Source organism: Schistocerca gregaria, chromosome 7, assembly GCF_023897955.1.
Source record: "Schistocerca gregaria isolate iqSchGreg1 chromosome 7, iqSchGreg1.2, whole genome shotgun sequence".
Lineage (NCBI taxonomy): Eukaryota > Metazoa > Arthropoda > Insecta > Orthoptera > Acrididae > Schistocerca > Schistocerca gregaria.
In genome coordinates, this window is record NC_064926.1 from 280,359,023 (window position 1) to 280,380,534 (window position 21,512).

General features: G+C 38.9%; 1 protein-coding gene across 1 annotated transcript in view; it reads right to left on the minus strand.

Moving 5' to 3' along the window:
* Positions 1-21,512, minus strand: part of LOC126282372 (head-specific guanylate cyclase-like) — a gene marked incomplete at its 5' end in the record, with an annotated part of 445,895 nt that overhangs the window by 78,780 nt on the left and 345,603 nt on the right. The window contains one exon of the mRNA XM_049982030.1: positions 9,115-9,294. Coding sequence (XP_049837987.1) covers positions 9,115-9,294 — 180 coding nt within the window. The remainder of the gene's footprint in view (positions 1-9,114; positions 9,295-21,512) is intronic.

Consider the following 21,512-nt stretch of genomic DNA (forward strand, 5'->3'; position numbering starts at 1 on the left):
CTGAATAAAGTCCAACTGTTTTCAGAGAAAAAAATGTGTTGTGTTGCTTATTGAATGCCCCTAGTATTACTGAACGATTCATCGTTAATAGCTGTTCTTAGTGGGAGAACTCTTCAGAATACTGATACCATTCGCCACGACTAACAGATGTGTAAGTAGAGTGTCAACTAGGAGAACAATGAAAACAAATGGTTCCTGACTTCCGATATGCAAAAAAAAGAAAAAAAAGAATAAAAAAGGTTTGAAACTTCCTGGCAGATTAAAACTGTGTGCCGGACCAAGACTCGAACTCGGGACCTATGCCCTTACGGGCAAGTTCTCCACAACTGAGCTACCCAAGCACGACTCACGCCCCCTCTTCACAACTTTACTTCTCACAGTATCTCGTCTCCTACCTTCCAAATTTTACAGAAGCTCTCCTGCGAACCCTGCAGAACTAGCACTCCTGAAGGAAAGGATATTGCGGAGACATGGCTTAGCCACAGTCTGCGGGATGTTTCCTGAATACGATTTTCACTCTGTAGCGTGAAGTTTCGTATCAGCGCACACTCCGCTGCAGAGTGAAAATCTCATTCAGGAAACATTCCCCAGGCTGTGGCTAAACCATGCCTCCGCAATATCCTTTCTTTCAGAAGTGCTAGTTCTGCAGGGTTCGCAGGAGAGCTTCTGTAAAGTTTGGAAGGTAGGAGACGAGATATTGGCAGAAGTACAGTTGTGAGGACGGGGCGGGAGTCGTGCTTTGGTAGCTCAGTTGGTAGAGGCCTCGTCCGGGAAAGGCAAAGGTCCCGAGTTCGAGTCTCGCTCCGGCACACAGTTTTAATCTGCCAGGAAGTTTCATATCAGCGCACACTCCGCTGCAGAGTGAAAAATCTCATTCTATAAAAGAGGTTTGTTATAAATAAGCAGGTCCAAATCCCACACTGCCAGGTGAAACACGTACAAAGAGTGTAATTTTTAGTTGTTAGATAGTTACAAGACTTATATGTTAATTGTCACTTTCTAAATATGTGTATTAATTATTCCACTCTAATGTTTTATTAGATGACAAACGATATTTCGGGCATTGGATTACATCTGATTTTGTTCAGGAGCAATGGTCTAGAACTGTTGCATTTGAGTACTCTTCGCAGGGATCGTTCTGCCCACTAGCTGCTAAATGGAGTCCTACTATGGTCTCCACGTAATTATTGGACCAATCTTTTTAACAACATGTCTACTTCGACACTCAATAAACGAAACTCGCAATATTTGATTTTCTACTTTTAATGCTCTGAACTACCTTTGACCACTAATTGTGAAACACATTCGTACCGTGAGTGTCAACAACTGAATCGCGCCCACGTGCACCTGGCACAGGCGTCAGTGCGTGGCGGCGGCGAGGTGTCAGCAGGACGCCCCCACGCCTCAGCGCGCTGCCACGCACCGCCCCCGCAAACCCTGCGCCGGATGCTGCCAGCCGCGCGATCATTATTAAATTCTGACTTAAAGGGGACTGCGCCAGCCCGCGGGCCGGCGAGGCGGAGCTACGGGGCGTCGCGCACCCTCTCCCTCGCACCTCGTCTGCCGCCGCGCGGAGCAGCAGCGGCTGAGGCTCCCCTGCCGTGCTGCAGCGGAAGTATCCAAAGAAACAGCTTTCAATAAAACTCATTCCACCGATTCTGCAAAATTTCTCTTCAGTTTGGGACTCTTATCACTTACGATCACACCAGTCTACACCTCATCCGATTAATCAAAACAGGTGTGCGTTCTTAACTACTTTTCATGCTGCTTTCAGAACTTTTATTAGTGTTTTTCTACCGCTTATAGATGTTTCATAACGGGAAATATTTAATTTTGTATTTAGTAATTTATGTTTTATTAAGAGAAGTAAGATGGTTGCACGAAAATGCACTGCTTTTGACGTGAGTGTATGTTTGGCCAAATTTGACTAAAACATTGTGCATTAACCATTTCTAGACCATACAAAACAAAGCTTCTATCACTTAATATCAAATTGGGCTTAATGAAGCAGTTTGTTAGATCTCCTCCACAACATAGACCTAGGTTGAAGAACCTTCAGAGGTTTCCAGATATTAGCCAGTTAAGTAAAATATAAAGCAGAAATTTTTTGGTCCCCAAATTCACTTATCATACAGAACCAACAAGATTTTCAAGACCCACTGAATATTAAAGTAAAAGATGTAAATCGCTGAGCTGGCGTACAGTTGTAAAACTCTGCAAACACGCTGCTGAGCATTCCTCCTGAGGGATTCCTAGTCAAAAATGTTATAGGTATTTTCTTCATTTTAAAGTAATGAAATAATTATGCATATTTGGCCTCGTCATTACAAGGGATAAACCAATTATAGTGCCGATGTTTCCACTGACTTTGAAGCGTTCCTTGGCAGTTAAATGGGAACAAAGTTAAATGGGGTCAGAAAATAGAGATCTAGATTTTTCCGTATTTGGGAAGCCCGATGTTCCCTGCGTAAAACGGTCTTTGCTTTTTATAAATACCACAACTTGTTCGAGAGTTATGATTGTGTTCCTGATTCTCTGTGCAATCCGGCATTCGAATGTCACGCCTTCATTTTTCGCCATGTAACTGAAAATTTCCGGGATTTTGATGTTTGTTGTTCGCCATTTGCTGCTTCCACTGATTTATGGTGTGAAATTTTCCTAACATGTATGTGCTGTGGATACCCTCCGTTCCTATCGTGTTTGTTACTTTTTGAGTGTGACTGCTGGTTTATGTTTTTCTGGTTTCGCATTTTTTTGTTGAAATCCCCCGCGAATAAAGAAATCATCGCCTACAGTAAAATTCGGAGTAAATAACCACATGAAGAGAATTGAGGTTAGTGGGTCAAAGGAAACAAGAATGTCAGATGAAAGGAAAATTAGTACCTCTAGAAAGAAACTACAGTAACTTAGAGAGGTTTCTTTGCAGTCAGTTTGTGGAGATGAACACCCATTTGGAAATGTGGTGGACTTCAGCACGCTCTGTGATTTTGTTTCTGAATATACTGTGTGCGGAATGTGTGGTACTGACATGTCTTTGACAGAGAATTATTGTCTTTGCAAATGGACTGTGTAAAAACTGATATCGAATTGTGTAAAATATGAGCAATTGCTGTTACAATAACATCGCTTATGGCAAATAATAATCTGCATGAGCGTAATATAAGGCTACCTTGTGGACTCAGATCAGTCGGTGAATGGATGAAGAAGACCAACTTCTCTGCAATGCTTCAAGTTCTAAATCCAAGTGCAAAATGTAAGACTTCCAATGGAATTGCTGAAACAGCTGTTGCTGAAGACTATAACTTCTCAATGAAGGCATCAGGTGATGAAGCACTCAAGGAAAGTGATTACGCCGAAAGTAATATTATTTGTGTATGTTTTGATGGCAGCCTACGAAAACGAGGCCACACTTCAAAAAATGATGTTGTCATGGATGTATCCATAGATACAGGCAAGGTAACTAACCCACAGATTCTTGACAAATAACGAGTAACTTCTGATCATGAAGATAACAGAGTGTATGAACACGGTTGTCAAAATAATTATGGTGATCCAAGTGGTGGGATGGAAGTAGCAGGAATTATCTGGATTTTTAATGGTTCAGTGGCAGACAGTGGGGCCAGATACACGGAGTATATAGGAGGTGTGACAGCAGAGCTTATGACACGAGACATGCAAACAAACTTTGTCATTCTAGTGTCACAATTTCCTGATTAGAATGAATTTGCCCTGAACAGAAGAGAATGGGGTCCATGTCGAGAAGATTATTAACAGAAAACTCAAAATAAAACTAGGAGATGGTAAGAAGCGAGATGGTGAATCTTGCCTGACAAATTTTCAAATAGGTGAATACCCCGAAGTATTATGACTTGGCTAATAGAAGCAGTGCTGTGAATATTCGAAACATGAAAAAATCTGTAAGCTGAAAAAAGCTGAAACTCCTCAGAATTTCCTTTGCCTGAATGATTCTGACACTTAATGCAAGCACAGAAGAAGTCCAGCATATGACAAACATTCTTTACTTGCTGCAGTAATGAATGAAATTATATTCATATTTAGAGATGCTTCCAAAGATATTTTGTTGAAGAAATGTCTTCATAGGAAAAGACAACACTTAACTGAATGCATAAATTGTGTCATTTTCATCTGGTTACCAGTAATGGTATTTGTTCACATTAAAACCGTCAATTATGATGTAATTGTGTTCTTCAGTGATGGAGCAATAAGGAAACCGGCTGTTTTGGAAGCATTAGACATTAAATCTAGTGAAAATACTGCAGCAACCTTGGTGCAAATGGATAAAGAGTCCTAAAAGCCGACATTGCTAAATTAAAATGCACAAAAAAGCAAGACAGATAAGGAGAGGGACCAATAGAAGAAACAGAGATCAATATGAGTCAAATGGTGCTAAGTATGTTTCAGGTAAATTAAGTCTTAGTAATTCTTATAACCAACTATACAAAACTGTAATATTAACCGTAAAATTTATTTTTCTCAAAACTTCATTTTAAGATTATCAGTATATATTACTTTCTGAATTAAACAGCTTAGAAATGTAACATTGGTCAGTTTGTATTCAGGATGGTAGTAGGTTATGACAAGTAAATTAAGAACCCAACATATACTGGTTTATTATTACTACGGCAGAAAAAATTAAAATTTGTTATTGAAATATCAAAAAATATTTTTGGAATGCTTAAGAGGCATTTTGTATATTTTACTTGTAAATTCAGGCATATATCTTTTATACATTCAGTAAAACTTTTACTGTTCCAACACTTACAGTTCTTCTGAAAAATGCACCTATTCAGTGAGTGAAATACCATTTCACAGAAGAGTGGTTATAATTGCCTTCCGTTTCCCCTTAATTCTTATGAATTGGACCGCACAAAGTCGGTCGATACTTCGGCAGTTTGGTTTCTCTAATGGTCTATAATGACACAGCTTAATATATGAAATTATTTTATAGTTTAGTTTTGTCTTGTACGCTTTCTAGACGGTAAGATGTAAACCAATTTTGTGCTGACATCTTCAGGGCAGTGAACTGCCCAGAAGAGCACCGCTGCGAAGTCGGTCGAAATGTCGGCTACTTAGTTGCTTTAGTGTTTTGTAATGATACTACCTGATAACCCAATTTACTTTACACTTCAGTTCGTCAGATTCTCTTGACAGCAAGATATCGACCAATCTTGTGTTAAGGTGTTTGAAATGACGGAACGCTACGTTGTGCTCCGTGTACACGGCGAACGCTCAGCTGGTAATTTAATTTTCACTTGTTTTCTGGGTCCGACTACACAGCGCAGTGAGTGGAGTCGCAGCGCTCCACCTAGCTGCCAAGTTTCCTGGAAATTATTAGTCCATTGTGTTCGATTATTTTTTTCTGACTGCCCTTGTTGTTTCCAAAATTTAGTAAGTCGTTTATCCGAAGATTATATCGGTTGACTTGGTAGTTATCTGTTCGTTTTGTGAAGTAATTTTAAGATACGCCGGAAAACATGTATAGTGATTTGCAAAATTTACCGACGGCCAATTATTATAATTAGATGAAGCTTGAACCATAAACAGAAAGAATAGTAGCCGTATAGTCCGTAAAAAAATTGAAACAAATACGCAATTAGAAAAACGGAAATAATATTTTTATTCAAAGGCAATAATTACATTGAAGTCACTGTCTTTCTGGATGGTCCCATCTACATTAAAAATAGTGGGAAGTACTTTTTTATAGGGTGCGTGATCCCCAATAACGACAATGGATGCTCAGCAACAATCTCTCATTCTGGTCACAAGTTAGATAAGGAGTTCTGTGGGAGGACGTTCGTCTTCCACCAGCGGGGTTGACAACTGCTTGATTGTATTGGACACCAGTTCAGCACTGTGTCCAGTGTGACATCCTTCATGATATCAGCGAGGTAAGTTTGTTCGTGTGACTGGTTTGATGCGGCCCGTTACGAATTCCTTTCCTGTGCTAACCTCTTCATCTCAGAGTAGCACTTGCAACCTATGTCCTCAATTATTTGCTTGACGTATTCCAATCTCTGCCTTCCTCTACTGTTTTTGCCCTCTACAGCTCCCTCTAGTACTTTGGAAGTCATTCCCTCATGTCTTAGCAGATGTCCTATCATCCTGTCCCTTCTCCTTATCAGTGTTTTCCACGTATTGCTTTGCTCTCCGATTTTGCGTAGAACCTCCTCATTCCTTATCTTATCAGTCCACATAATTTTCAACATTCGTCTATAGCACCACATCTCAAATGCTTCGATTCTCTTCTGTTCCGGTTTTCCCACAGTCCATGTTTCACTACCATACAATGCTGTACTCCAGACGTACATCTCCAGAAATTTCTTCCTAGAATTAAGGCCTGTATTTGATATTAGTAGACTTCTCTTGGCCATAAATGCCTTTTTTGCCATAGCGAGTCTGCTTTTGATGTCCTCCTTGCTCCGTCCGTCATTGGTTATTTTACTGCCTAGGTAGCAGAATTCCTTAACTTCATTGACTTCGTGACCATCAATCCTGATGTTAAGTTTCTCGCTGTTCTCATTTCTACTACTTCTCATTACCTTCGTCTTTCTCCGATTTACTCTCAATGCATACTGTGTACTCATTAGATAGTTCATTCCGTTCAGCAGATCATTTAATTCTTCTTCAGTTTACTCAGGATAGCAATGTCATCAGCGAATCGTATCATTGATATCCTTTCACCTTGTATTTTAATTTCACTCCTTAACCTTTCTTTTATTTCCATAATTGCTTCCTCGATGTACAGATTAAGGCTACAGCCTTGTCTTACACCGTTCTTAATACGAGCACTTCGTTCTTGATCGTCCACTCTTATTATTCCCTCATGGCTGTGGTACATATTGTATATGACCCGTCTCTCCCTATAGCTTACCCCTATTTTTTTCAGAATCTCTAACAGCTTGCACCATTATATATTGTCAAACGCTTTTTCCATGTCGACAAATCCTATGAACGTGTCTTGATTTTTCTTTAGCCTTGCTTCCATTATTAGCCGTAACGTCAGAACTGCCTCTCTCGTGCCTTTACTTTTCCTAAAGCCAAACTGATCGTCACCTAGCGTATTCTCAATTTTCTTTTCCATTCTTCTGTATATTATTCTTGTAAGCAGCTTCGATGCATGAGCTGTTAAGCTGATTGTGCGATGGTTCACGCACTTGCCGTCTTCGGAATTGTATGGATGATTCTTTTCCGAAAGTCAGATGGTATGTCGCCAGGCTCATATATTCTACACACCAACGTGAATAGTCGTTTGGTTGCCACTTCCCCTAATGATTTTAGAAATTCTGATGGAATGTTATCTATCCCTTCTGTCATATGTGACCGTAAGTCCTCCAAAGCTCTTTTTAATTCCGATTCTAATAGTGGATCTCCTATCTCTTCTAAATCGACTCTTGTTTCTTCTTCTGTCACATCAGACAAATCTTCACCCTCATAGAGGCTTTCAATGTATTCTTTCCACCTATCTGTTCTCTTCTCTGCATTTAACAGTGGAATTCCCGTTGCACTCTTAATGTTACTACCGTTGCTTTTAATGTCACCAAAGGTTGTTTTGACTTTCCTGTATGCTGAGTCTGTCCTTCCGACAATCATATCTTTTTCGATGTCTTCACATATTTCCTGCAGCCATTTGGTCTTAGCTTCCCTGCACTTCCTATTTATTTCATTCCTCAGCGACTTGTATTTCTGTATTCCTGATTTTCCCGGAACATGTTTGTACTTCCTCCTTTCATCAATCAACTGAAGTATTTCACCTGTTACCCATGGTTTCTTCGCAGCTACCTTCTTTGTACCTATGTTTTCCTTCCCAACTTCTGTGATGGCCCTTTGTAGAGATGTCCATTTGTCTTCAACTATGCTGCCTACTGCGCTTTTCCTTATTGCTGTATCTATAGCGTTAGAGAACTTCAAACGTATCTCGTCAATCCGTAGAACTTCCGTATCCCTCTTCTTTGCGTATTGATTCTTCCTGAGTAATGTCTTGAACTTTAGCCTACTCTTCATCACTATTATATTGTGATCTGAGTCTATATCTGCTCCTGGGTACGCCTTGCAATCCAGTATCTGATTTCAGAATCTCTGTCTGACCATGATGTAATCTAATTGAAATCTTCCCGTATCTGCCAGCTTTTTCCAAGTATACCTCCTCCTCTTGTGATTCTTGAATAGGGTATTCGCTATTACTAGCTGAAACTTGTTACAGAACTCAATTAGTCTTTCTCATCTTTCATTCCTTGTCCCAAGCCCATATTCTCCTGTAACCTCTTCTTCTACTCCTTCCCCTACAACTGCATTCCAGTCGCCCATGGCTATTAGATTTTCGTCCCCCTTTACATACTGCATTACACTTTCAATATTCTCATACACTTTCTCTATCTGTTCATCTTCAGTTTGTGACGTCGGCATGTATACCTGAACTATCGTTGTCGGTGTTGGTCTGCTGTCGATTCTGAATAGAATAACCCGGTCATTGAACTGTTCACAGTAGCACACCCTCTGCCCTACCTTCCTATTCATAACGAATCCTACACCTGTTATACCATTTTCTGCTGCTGTTGATATTAGCCGATACTCATCTGACCAGAAATCCTTGTCTTCCTTCCACTTCACTTCACTGACCCCTATTATATCTAGATTGAGCCTTTGCATTTCCCTTTTCAGATTTTCTAGTTTCCCTACCACGTTCAAGCTTCTGACATTCCACGCCCCGACTCGTATAACATTATCCTTTCGTTGATTATTCAGTCTTTTTCTCATGGTAACCTCCCCCTTGGCAGTCCTCTCCCGGAGATCCGAATGGGGGACTATTCCGGAATCTTTTGCCAATGGAGAGCTCATCATGACACTTCTTCAACTACAGGCCACATGTCCTGTGGATACACGTTCCGTGTTAAGCTTTACTGAACTAAATCTTGAGCAGTTACCTTCGATTGGCATTGGAGTCTGCTTCCGCCTGCAAGCAGTAACTACATTCATGAGAAGCGACGTTTCAAAGGAAGCAATTGGGAAAAACGTGACTGATCTCAGTGGCACGTGTGGATATCTTGGCCTTCCCTCGCTTCTGGCTCTACAGATGTCAATTAATGCCCGCCTTACCTGTGCACGGGCCTGCTCCCCGACCAGTATGACGTCCCTGGTGGCGTCGTGTAGGGGGATGTCGGAGATGAAGAGGCCCTTGCCGGTGAGCCCGTCGAGGCCGTCCAGGTAGGGCGAGCCCACGAACAGCAGAGAGTCCGACTCCGGGCACAGCACCATCTGGCCCTTGAGCTCCAAGCCCTGGGAATAAAGCGATACAGCACTCACGTGAATACACTGTAAGGCGCCGTAGCGGTGGCTTTCTATCGTTGCTAAACTAATGATCCAATGCCGACTGACCACATTTATTAATCATCAAGCGGTACGGCGTTGGAAGGCTTTTCTTCGAAGAAGCAGCATTCTCATCTACAAAGAGTGTGACGGTACGTCACATAAATGGATATTTGGAGAAAGGGAAGGAAAGTTTTTGTTATGAGTCGTGTGAATTATAAATTATTTCAAGACTGTGTACGTCTCTGCGATTTATACCAAATAGTAAAGAACGTATGTTATTATTATCAAAATTCAAAAATCGATGTAATTAACAAAACACAGTTTTTTTGGTATAATCTCTGTTTATCATAGGCCGTGAAGATCAGAGACAATGCTTTGATTCAAGGTGCTCTCGTGTTTTGTTTCGTCTAGCGGTAGGCCGACATTGTTGTGCTATCTCATAATTAACGTAAGTTTCATTTTATCTGTAGTTTGAAAAATATAATAGAAATTGTTATTAGAAAGTGTATATTATTGATTTAGTTGTCACCTCTCATGATCGCAACCATTAATTATAATTTAAAAAGTTTTTACAGAACTTCTCAGTGCAGGGAGCTCATCTCCCCCAGCAGGATTTAGTCAGCCATTCCGCTGACTGTAATATTTAATCAAAATATCATGTTATCATATTAAATGTAAATGCGAGAGACTTCTCAGCTACGATCTTTCATTAATTACAAAGTTAAAAAGAGTCAAAACAGATTTCGTTTATTAATATTTAGAATACTAGTGAGTTCAGTATTGTCAGTTTTACAACATAACGGAAGACGAGATTCTCTCCAGTTTTGCCTTGCAAATAATGAAAAGAAATATTGAAAATCATTGCTTTCCGCAATATCTCAGTTCATCTTTACGTAATTTGGTACATAAATAACCAGTATCCCCTGAGGCCCATATTAATAATTACAGTTTGCGAAAGTATACACATATTTTCTTTCCTAAATAGCAGCGCTCACGCAAACTATTTATTACAAGGCGGTGATTCGTACACTGTGTTTAAAAAATATTATATCGTACGTACTTCGGGGCAGCCGATGTCCGTACGAGTGTTATCGCGGTATAAGTTAATTAAAAGTCTCATGCTAGCCCTCAATATTTAAAACCACCCCAACCAAAATCATAACATACGTAATTATAAAAATAAAAAATAAACACTTATACCGTGATAAGAGGTCAGAGAAGCCTTTGTCGATGGTGAGCAACCAGTGCTTACAAATTAGTTATTCAAAAGTAAACTTTAATTGTGAAAAAGTTAAATAGCTCACAGAAATCTTCGATAAAAACTGATTATAGTACACCTTCAAATTTATTTACAAATGTTCAACGTGGCTACCGTCAGTAACACGACACATGTCCCAACTGCAATCAAGTTCCTACAAAATCCTATGGAGGACGTCTTAATACATGGTGCATCTGCCTGTATAATCAGTTGTAGCAGCTTGTCGACGTTTCCCAGAAGCGGCGAAACGAACACTCTGTCTTTAATGCAAAGACATACCCAAAAGTCCATTGGAGTTAAATCACACGGTTTGTGGTGCCGTGGAATGTGTTGCACAATGTCCAGTACGGGTCAGCATATTCCTACGGAGATGGTGAAAATTTCACGATTATAATATAGTGGTGACCCAACTTGCTGGAAAATTAATTCTGAGTCAATATCCTGTTCTAATTGTGGCATTACATAATGGTCAATCTTGTCATGGTACGATATGCCAGTTATAGTTGACTCTGAAACAAAGGAAAGATCGAAATCTTGTTACAGCTTACAGTCCAAGAAACATTTACATTAGACGAGTCTCCTCCATGTCCGATTGCGTGACTTGCTTGCCCATGACGATTCATTCTGCTGCAGTTATGGAAGGAGGCTTCGTCGCTGAACGTTATTTTATTAAGAAAATCAACTTCGGTCTGCATATTGTGAAACATGACTACACAACACGCACCTCTTTTTTTTGTCACTTTCTCTTCAGGCTTGCCACAGTTCCAATTTGTATGGTTCGAATCACTGCCGTTTCCCTAATACCTCCCACGCCATAACACTTGGGATATTCAATTCTAAGATGGCACATTCTGTTGATTTATCCGGATTAAGAGTGTAAGACTGCCGAATGTGTTCAATTGCTGCATAATACGCTGCTGGCCGACCCTATCCCGACGTCCTATATGATACACTGCTACGTTCGGTGAAACGATTGTACCAATTAACAGTTTTATGTTCGTGGTGGCCTGAGATATTTAGTCCGGAATTGTCTCTAAACTGTAGTAGTGGATTTGGATTCATGAATAATTAGTGGTTACTTTCGTACAAAAAATTCATAAATATCCTTCATATTTCTGGTTGTCATTTGTTTTCTATGGACTTGAGACTATTGCTTACATCTCGAAGATGTATGTAATGTTTCAATTAAATTTAGATTCTGTAACACACAGTTCTGTCATTATCACAATTTTGTTTATAATTTTACATCAATAGTGTCAAGTTGCTTTCAGTGCTCCAATACGGATTACTCCCCTATAATGTTCTCTGTCGATTTCTTTACGAATTTGTTGTGGTTTTCGCCCTTATGACGCATTATGCTGCATTATTGGCATTTTGTGTAATAAAAGTGTATTAAGAATATGATGGTGTACTTTCCACTGGTTTACCATGCTCCCACTGCTTCTAGTTATGCATGAGATAAGTTTTCGGTTTGTATTTCACTATTTATTGCTTGTAATTCACCTAAGTAACAATGGAAGTTAGAAAGCTAGTAAGTACCCCAGATCACCAGAATGGTTCAAATGGCTCTGAGCACTATGGGACTCAACACCTGAGGTCATCGGTACCCTAGAACTAAGAACTACTTAAACCAAACTAGCCTAAGGACGTCACACACAACCATGCCCGAAGCACGATTCGAACCTGCGACCGTAGCGGTCGCGCGATTCCCGACTGAACCAGATGATCAGAAGTAGCTTTTATAGCACATACGAGGTGTCTTACAAAGTATAGATAAGTTTTGTTGTTTCAAAGATTTTTATCTCTTCGCCCGCATTAATGTTATCTCCTTGAAATTGGTCCTCATTATATATTATACGCTTATCCCAGCGCTTTGTCCAATTGCTGAAAAGTTCTAGAACTCGAGCTTCGAGATAATTTTTAGCTCTCGCAGCCTAGTATTTTTAAACTCTAACATACTTGTAAAACGACTGCCCCTTGTGGCTTTCTTTACTACTGCTAAAATAAAATGTTACATGGGGTTATGCACAGCGAATATAGAAACTGGACCATCATTGCAGTATTGTGGTGCAAAAACCACAACATGTTTAGTAATACTATCGGCAGTATTTCTAACTGCTGCACACAAACGGCATTGGACTTGTAAGTAGTCCCTCTCACCAATCGTCTGACTTTAGAGAAGTAATCATGGTTTACTATCGGAGAAAACAGTGACCATAACCTCTAGCGCCAACCTTCATTGGTCTTGGAAATCCAGAATGCTTCCACAGAAACGTATGAGTGTTGGTTTTGACGTCATACTCGTAAAACTATGTTCCGTATTCTGTTACGGCATTATTGTTGAGTTCTTTTAATGGCTTCTGAGTAACTTCCTTTCACCTCTGTTATGTTCGAAATGGCTATCATTTTGGAACAAATTGTGCTGTCATCCGTTTCAAACCAAAGCAATCTGAATGCATTAGCCAACTGGCGCACCAAAATGATCAGAGAATTTTCTGGTTCTTATTCTTTGATAGCTCATATTAATTTCTTACACTTTTTCCACGATTTCATGATAATGTGTAGGAGCCTCTACAGTACTCGTTACCTTTAACGCCTTGCAGATCTCCTTTCAAACGCTTTCACCACTCGCAAACCCTTCATTTAATCACAGTAGACTAAGCGAAACAGTAATTTCTGAAATTGGACTGCATTTCATTCCGTTCTTATAGCAAAAAATAATCGCAACGATAATAGTAAAACATATGAAACCAATGTGACGATTGGCAACATACTAAATATCCGAGATGGCTACTTATACTTCACAGGATCAACGAAAAAAAATCTTGCGAAACGGAGTTATAAAATATTCAAATTTACAAAATTGTCCTTACTCTTTGAACACACATCGTAAATAAATCTTCCCCAGTTCGAGATGACTCCTGATGTCAGGCTATAGACACATTACATGCACTGCTGTGTACGAAGAAAAGACCATAATCTGCGAATCTATCTTTTTTCAGTCGTAAAAATTTGTATTGGAATAGTCGAGCCACCAGGTAAATCGTTTCCGTTTACAAACCCATGTTCGCGGGGTTGCCACATTGGCTGACTACAGCAATAGCCTGTACGTGCGAGCGTGCTGTGCTTGGTAATCGGGCGTAATACGTTGATTGGCTTACACCGGTCGGTCGCTCGTGCCGCAGGCCTGCGCCTGTTGGCACGCAGAACGTGCCGAACCTGTGGTTACCTCAACATCAACCATCTGGTCCCTGAACAAAAGATCAAATGGCGCACCATTTTTTCGTACTATTGCTGGTTTTAACAAATTTCAACTGGCAGCAACTGGAAGGATTGTTTCTTCAGTAGTTCTCCGTAACTAATCATTCGTTACCCCACGATGTATGAACGCTATCTGAGGACTGAGTAATGCCATCTGCACGTTATACTTAAAACCGGTGTAAATTATTTTAAGCGAGATGTAGTTGCGTTACATAATTGAGGGGATATGTTAATGTCATAATAATGTAATGGTCATTAACAGCATGTTTTGTAAACCTGGTAGGAAATGATAGTATACTTTTACGTACAATGTATTGTTTACAGCATGCTGTTTCGTTTAAATCTCATATTTCGTGCATTTAATCCACAACGGACTCAGATGTAATCCGTGACTGCTACTTTATAGGGTGCATAATAATACTTGCTGCCAGTCAATATAGAAGGTGATTTTATTTAATACACCAACGGTTTCGGGATTGTATCCATCTTCAGATGGTTTGCATCGGGCTGTATGTTACCACACTCAGTGCTGGAGATCACTGTTTAAATCGAAAACAATGGTGTGATGATGAATATGTAGACAAACATGAAAGGTTTGGAAGTGGATAAGCAACATGTATTGCAAAATATTATAGTGCTTACCTAAAGCTGGTCTATCCATATCGTTTCCAAAGTACATTTGTTACATTTATGTAAAAAAATATTTATTATTGGGCATATTAACGGTGTATTTGTTACCATTTATTATGGTGCTTCTATATTACGTCTTTGATACACTATTGCACTTTCGATGTTGGTAACATCAGACACACATGCACTCACAACATCCAACATGTTTAAATAGAGACATAAAGGCTATCGTCAAAGAGCTTAGGTCACAGAAGTACAAATATGCTATAAATATAGGTGCATAACTAATATTACAAATTATGAAAATGAAATAATTACATGATTGTATGATTCTGAAAGCAAACAGTTATTCATAATGTCTAGAATGGCTGCTGGTATTATAAAAGGTTAAACTGTTTTTTTTTCTGAGATTTATACGTGTGAGGAAGACTTACGTTACAGCCTTTGATTTTTAAGTATTCTGTGAAATTTAAAGCAAGTTTGGTAACTTTGAGAGTGCAATGAGAATTACACTGTCAACTGCTGAGGAGAAAGTGTTTGGGTTTCTATAAGGAAGAGGACTTTCATAATGTGATTACAAGAAACAGGAGTCTATATAGAACAATTAGGGGATCCAGTATTAAAACCATTATTCAAAATAACTTTGGAAGACTTAAGGTCAAATAACGCAAAAAGAGTAGATAACATTCCATCAGAATTTCTAAAATCATTGGAAGAAGTGGCAATAATATGACTATTAACAATGGTTTGTAGAATTTGAGACGCCACCAATGTGCCATATGACTTCTGGGAAACGTTATCCACAAAATTCCTAAGAGCCAGAAATTGCAAAGATTATCGCACTGTTCATGCATCCAAGTTGCTAGCAAGAATAATGTACAGAAGAATGTATAAGAAAAATTAGGCTGTGTTACATGATGATCAGTTTAGCTCCAAAGAAGGCATGACACCAAAGAGGCAGTTCTAATGTTGCAATTGATGATGGAAGCAAGACTAAAAAATATAACAGACACATTCGTAGGATTTATCGACCTGGCAAAAGCATTTGGAAATGTAAAATGGTGCTAGATGTTCGAAATTCTGAGAAAATATGTGTAAGCTATAGGGAACGACGAGTAATACACAAACTGTACAAGAGCCAAGTGGAAGACTTAGAACAAAGGTCTAGGATTAAAAAGGATGCAATACAAAGATGTAGTCTTTCGCTTGTACTGTTGAATCTTTACATCGAAGAAGAAAGGATGGGAATGAATGAAATATTGAAGAGTGGCATTAAAATTGTAGGTGAAAGGATTTCAGTGATCACGTCCACTAACGACATTCTATCCTCAGTGAATATGAAGAAGAATTACAGTATCTGCTGAATGGAATGAACCGTCTAATGATCACTGAACATGGATTGAGAGTAAATCGAAGAAAGACGAAAGCAATGAGAAGCTATAGAGGTGAGAACAGTGAGAAAGGTAACATTGGACGTTCGATCTTGATGTGGGTTAAGAAATGCTGCTACCTAGGCAACAAAATAACCCATGACTTGTGGACCAAGGACAATATCAAAACCAGACTAGCAGTAAAAGAGTACCTTGTTGGATAAGAAAATTCTACTAAAATAAAACATACCCCTTAATTTGAGGAAAAAAAATTCTGAGAATGAGTGTTTCAAGCACAACGGTGTATGATAGTGAAACATGGACTGTGGGAAAACCATAACGAGAGAGAACCGAAGCATTTGATGTGAGGTGCTACAAACAAACGTGGAAAATTAAGTGGACTGATCAGACAAGGAATGAGGAGGTCCCGCAAAGAATCGCAGAGGAAGAAGAACAATGGAAAACACTGGGAAGAAGAAGGGAGAGGATGGTAGAATATCTGTTAAGACATCAGAGAATAACTTCAATGGTACTAGAGCAGATGTAGATGATAAAAACTATACAGGAAGAAAAATATCGAAATATAGGCAACAAATTATTGAGGACGTATTTTGCAAGTGCTTCTCTGAGATGAAGTTGTAAGAATAGGGAGGAATTCGTTGAGTTGCCACATCAAACTACTCAGAAGATCGATGACTAAAAAAAGTAAAATTATTTCGTTAAAGTGGTGTTGAAATGATTTGTTTCAAGGTCCACTTATTTGAGAATTAGATGTGATGGGTTTGGAGTTATGGATGAATATTTTGAGCTCCTAAAGATGATTCACTTTCATTTCAGTTCTTAGTATCTGTAGGTTGTCTTTAATGGCTGTGGCTGAGTGGTCATGTGCTTTGAGATTTCTAGCAAAAGTGGGCTTATCCAAATTTTTTAGGTGGAAGGCTAACGCAACAGAAGGAACATGACCACACAGCCACAGCCGTTAAAGACAACCTACAACTGCTATCCCCTGGCAGCAGAGTAGAAAAACTGAACCTTCTTGAAAAACTCCAATATACATCTATAGGCCCAAATTGTCACCCCTAATTCTCAACAAACAAGGAGACCTAGCAAACAAATGATCCCTACACATCTTTAATGAAATATGTATAAATCTAACGTCCCCCACGCACCTGGAAGAAAATCATGTCTAGTTAACCTTATATAATTTAACAGTAACAATTCTAGAAAATATAAATGACAATATGTCCAAAATCATGCACTTATGTAACAATTACATATAATATATATAATGAGCTGTTAATATCTAAGAAACCAAATATTTTTGTACAAAAATGTGACAAATTTATGTGAAAATGATATGTATAGACCAGATTTATGTAGTACTATAATATTTTGCATCATATGTCACTTAGCAGCTTCCCAATTTTTGATATGTCTATCTATTCATCAAAATGTCATATATTTTCGATTCAAACAGTGACCTCCAACACTAGCCATGGAAACTTGTACCTAAATGAAAGCCACCTGAAGATGAGTACAAAACCGAAACCATTCTTATCACCTTCTGTTGTCCGATACTTTTGTTCAGTTTACATCCTTCACTTATAATGTGTTCCATGAATTCAGATTTCCTACCCTTGAGAGCTACGAAATATGCATGGTGTGCTATATTCATAACATTTTATAGCGTCAGATAATTAACCGCTTCAGTTGTAAGTAGTTCTGTTCGATGAAGCAGCTAATTATCTAATTCTACCAGGTAACTCAGTTTCGGATGTCCTAAATAAATCTTATGAATAGTATTTTCGTTCATCAGTAAATGTAGCACTGACAACAGACAGCATTTGTCACAGGTATGTACATGACATAGATATAAATGAATTCTCTTTCAATATTTAATTTTTACTCCATTTCACAATTATCTTGACGAATTAAGGTCATATGCCCCATGCACAAAACACTAAAAATTTACCAAAATAAGTTTGTATAAGTCACTCGAAATCTAGTCAGACTGCAAAAGTAATTTACTAAGTATACAGATGAAGCACTGTAATAAGTCATGCTTGCAATCTGCTAACCTGATTTACATTTATAATGAAAAGAAGATTGGCAGAAGGCAGTCTAGAGCGAGAGCAATGTGGGCTCTGAAGAAAGGTAGTAGAATTCGAAGCAATACTCACCATACGTTTTATCTGACATGACTGTTTCAGTATTTGCTGAATTATGCAGGCTTTTAGTAATGCATACTAGGACACTTCTTTAAATTTGATGTTATTAGGCATAGAATATACGAATCTGAAGTTCATCGGCAATTTGTGCAGCAAAATACTGCATTAGTAAAAGTAATGAGGGGTTCCAGTCGAGACGAGTGAGAAACGGGTTTGTAGCATTTCCCTTACTTTATTCAGTGTGTGCATGTCACAAGAAGTAATGGAAGCAAGTCAGCTTAGAAAAAGGATTAAAAATTTAGCTGCATGAAATAAAAAGGTCTTTCAAGTGACTGTATGTTATCATATTTCTGTGACAGACAGCTAACTACATAATATGTTAGTTGAATGGAAGGTATAGTGTTGTTAAAATAGGTTGTAAAATGCGCATCAACAAGGAAACGGCAATCGGTTGCGGAAAAATTAAGTCAAGTCATGTTCGTTAATTTAGATCAGGAAATAAAATGTAAACTGTTTGATGAATGGTGCACATTAACGTCAAATATAAATTCAAATGTTACATATACTTCACCTAAGATTTTGCCTGGAATTTAACCTTATATTGACGAAACATGACGGTACACTGGACAACCAGAGAGAGAAAAGAAGTTTCTTAATTGTTATGTTACGGAAGAATGTTGAATGTTAGATGGATAGAGCTGATACTTAACGAAATGTTAGTGAACCGCATCAGAGAGAAAATAGTGTGCTACAATGGGACTAAAACAGGCGAGAGGTTACTACTTGACTAGAAGAAGGTATATGTTTACTAGACACACTCCATGGAGCATCAACAAATAGTTAATTAGATACTAGATAGATGAGTTTTGGCCAAAACTTTTAGAGAGAAACCAAAGTTTGACGACAGTAATCAGGTTCATACGGATGTAGGTTGCAGCAGATATATACAGGAATAGAGATTTCCACAGGATAGAGAGCAACACTTTAAACGATATTAGTGAAGGAGATGGTACCTTCATCAACAATTTGAACAAAACTAATAACAAATATGCAGTATACGAAGCAAGATCATTTCACAAGTTTTAGTGAAGACAAGGGAAAGAGAAGGTGTTTACCATTGTGTTTTAGTAACTATTACCCAGGTAATTGCCTATAAAACTCAAAATAGGATGCCTTGAGTATGTTCATAATCTTGTATTATGGCATGAATATTTTTTCATACTTTCCGACGTATTTTAGAAACTTACAATTCTTGTAACACAAAACAGAAAGTCTTGAGTTCTTGCTTATTACTCTACTGCATTCAGTTGATTACAAGTATACCTAGTGGAAATAGCTCCACCTATCCCTGACGCCTGTAGGCAACGTTCTCTCAAAGCCAGGTGTATTCAGACTGGGGAAACGCCCTTGCCGAAAGGTGGCTATTTACGTTAAGTGCAACAAATTTCAGATCTTCTGTTGCAGTAATGGAGGCAATATTGGAAGGGGCTGAAAGTTTTTGTCAGTAGAATTATGTGTAGAAATTGAAAACAATTCATTTCATTACAGTAAAAATTGAGCATATTTTCAGTAAAAGAATTGACATACTCCGCATTGCTTCAGTTGCTGTGTTATGCATTCCTTACATGACTCTGTACAAATAACGATTGTATCATATGAAATCAACATAGCTTTGGAACTATCGATTACTGTTAGAGACAAGTCTTTAATGATAGGAGTAGAAGAAGCAGCGCTAGCGTAGCGGACTTTCCCGATTACCTTTTATGAATTACATTGCATGTGGCTTGTTTACAGGCGATTTTGACATCGACCCTATGAAATGGTCAGTGAGTTAAATCTCATTGCTCCACCTAAGAAAAGATTCTAGGTTATTGTATAGATTCAATGACAGTAAGAAAAGTTACTTACTAATATCTCGATTCCTTATACAACTAACGCATTTTGTAGAATAAAAAGACTACCTGGGCTTATTTGTGAAGACATAAATAAATAATTTTGCTGGGTAACTAAAGTACCACCACCCTGCGCCTTATGGGTGAAGGATAGAGACTGAATATCATTGCACGATAGTTTTCAGACAGGTGTCGTTTGTTTAAGAAATGTATGCATTGTGTATTCTATGGAGAAGTCGACAGCTGAGTGAAATTTTGCCATATCAAACATGATTGAGAGTAAATGTGGCGTTCATTATTGTGTCTCATTCTTCAATGAGCAGTTAACGTGGAAAGATAGACTGTGTTGTACTTACGAGCGTTGTATTAACCAGCGTTATCTTGTACTGCCAGATGATGTATGTATTGTTCATAGAATGGTTATAATTGACTGATTTGTGATATCATATACATCACGAAACTGTTTAAACTAAACCTGAGCATTTGGTATAAAAATTCTGTGGGATATTTTCAGTATCAGTGCAATGTGAGAACATATCTGTGGTCCTTAAATCACGGTTATTGTATCTACCAGCGGGCGAGTTAAGGAGTCTGCTCTTGTTTGTGTTTAACGCCACAGCTGTAGACATTTTGTGAATATTGGCGGACAATTTTCACTCCTTCCTAAGACCGAAGTTACGACGCTATTAGTTCTAAGGGTGTTTCGCTGCGGCGCCATCGGCGAAATACTGTCGGACAGTTAAGAACCTGACTGTCGGTATAGTCAAGGTGTGCCCTTTAAGCAAGGCAGAAGCATCTCTTGAGAACGTACAGAGCTGAAAAAATTTTCTATGAACACATTCAGTCCGATATCACTGAAGACAGGTAGGTGTTCGAAGACAACTATTACAAGAATAATGAAGTAGCAGACGCTTTCATGTGCAGAGTAGGAAGAGTGCTTCGTACCCTCGTCAATCACAATCAGTTGAAGTGGCCAAGTCGGCAGCATTTCTTCTTTACTGCGACGACTAACGAGATTGAAAGTAATGTTAGATCCGGTGTTCCAGTCCATCCCGAAAATTCCAGAAAACACACGTCCCATGAAGAACGACGTTGAAATTAGAGAGTCAGGTGTGAGAATGTATTCATGGAGGGTTAACAATGCGCACATTCACCGATCACTACAATTAACGCAGCACCGTATAAAAAAAGAGAAAGGGCTAGAGAAGTGTGTGGTGGTACAACACTGACACGAGAATGGTCACAGAACACTATGGGATCTTTGCCCAGGCGACTACGGCGCAGGCACCGAGTAGGGCATGGTAGCGTGCTTCTACTTCTAAATGTATACACTGCTAACCAGCGTACGGTGAATGGGAAGGGTTCATTGTGTATGAGTGTCATTTCCCCTTATCATTTTCCAGTCGCGATTGTTTCGCGGAAAGAACAGTTACTCCTAAGCCTCCGTGTTGGTTCAAATCTCTCTGATACCATCTTTATGATAACTTCGCGAGTTATGTGTAGGAGCAAGCAGTATATTGGTTGACTCTTCCAGAAACTTCGGAAATTTAGCTGTAGACCAAACCGTGATACAGAACACCTCTCTTTCAGCGACTGTCACTGGAGT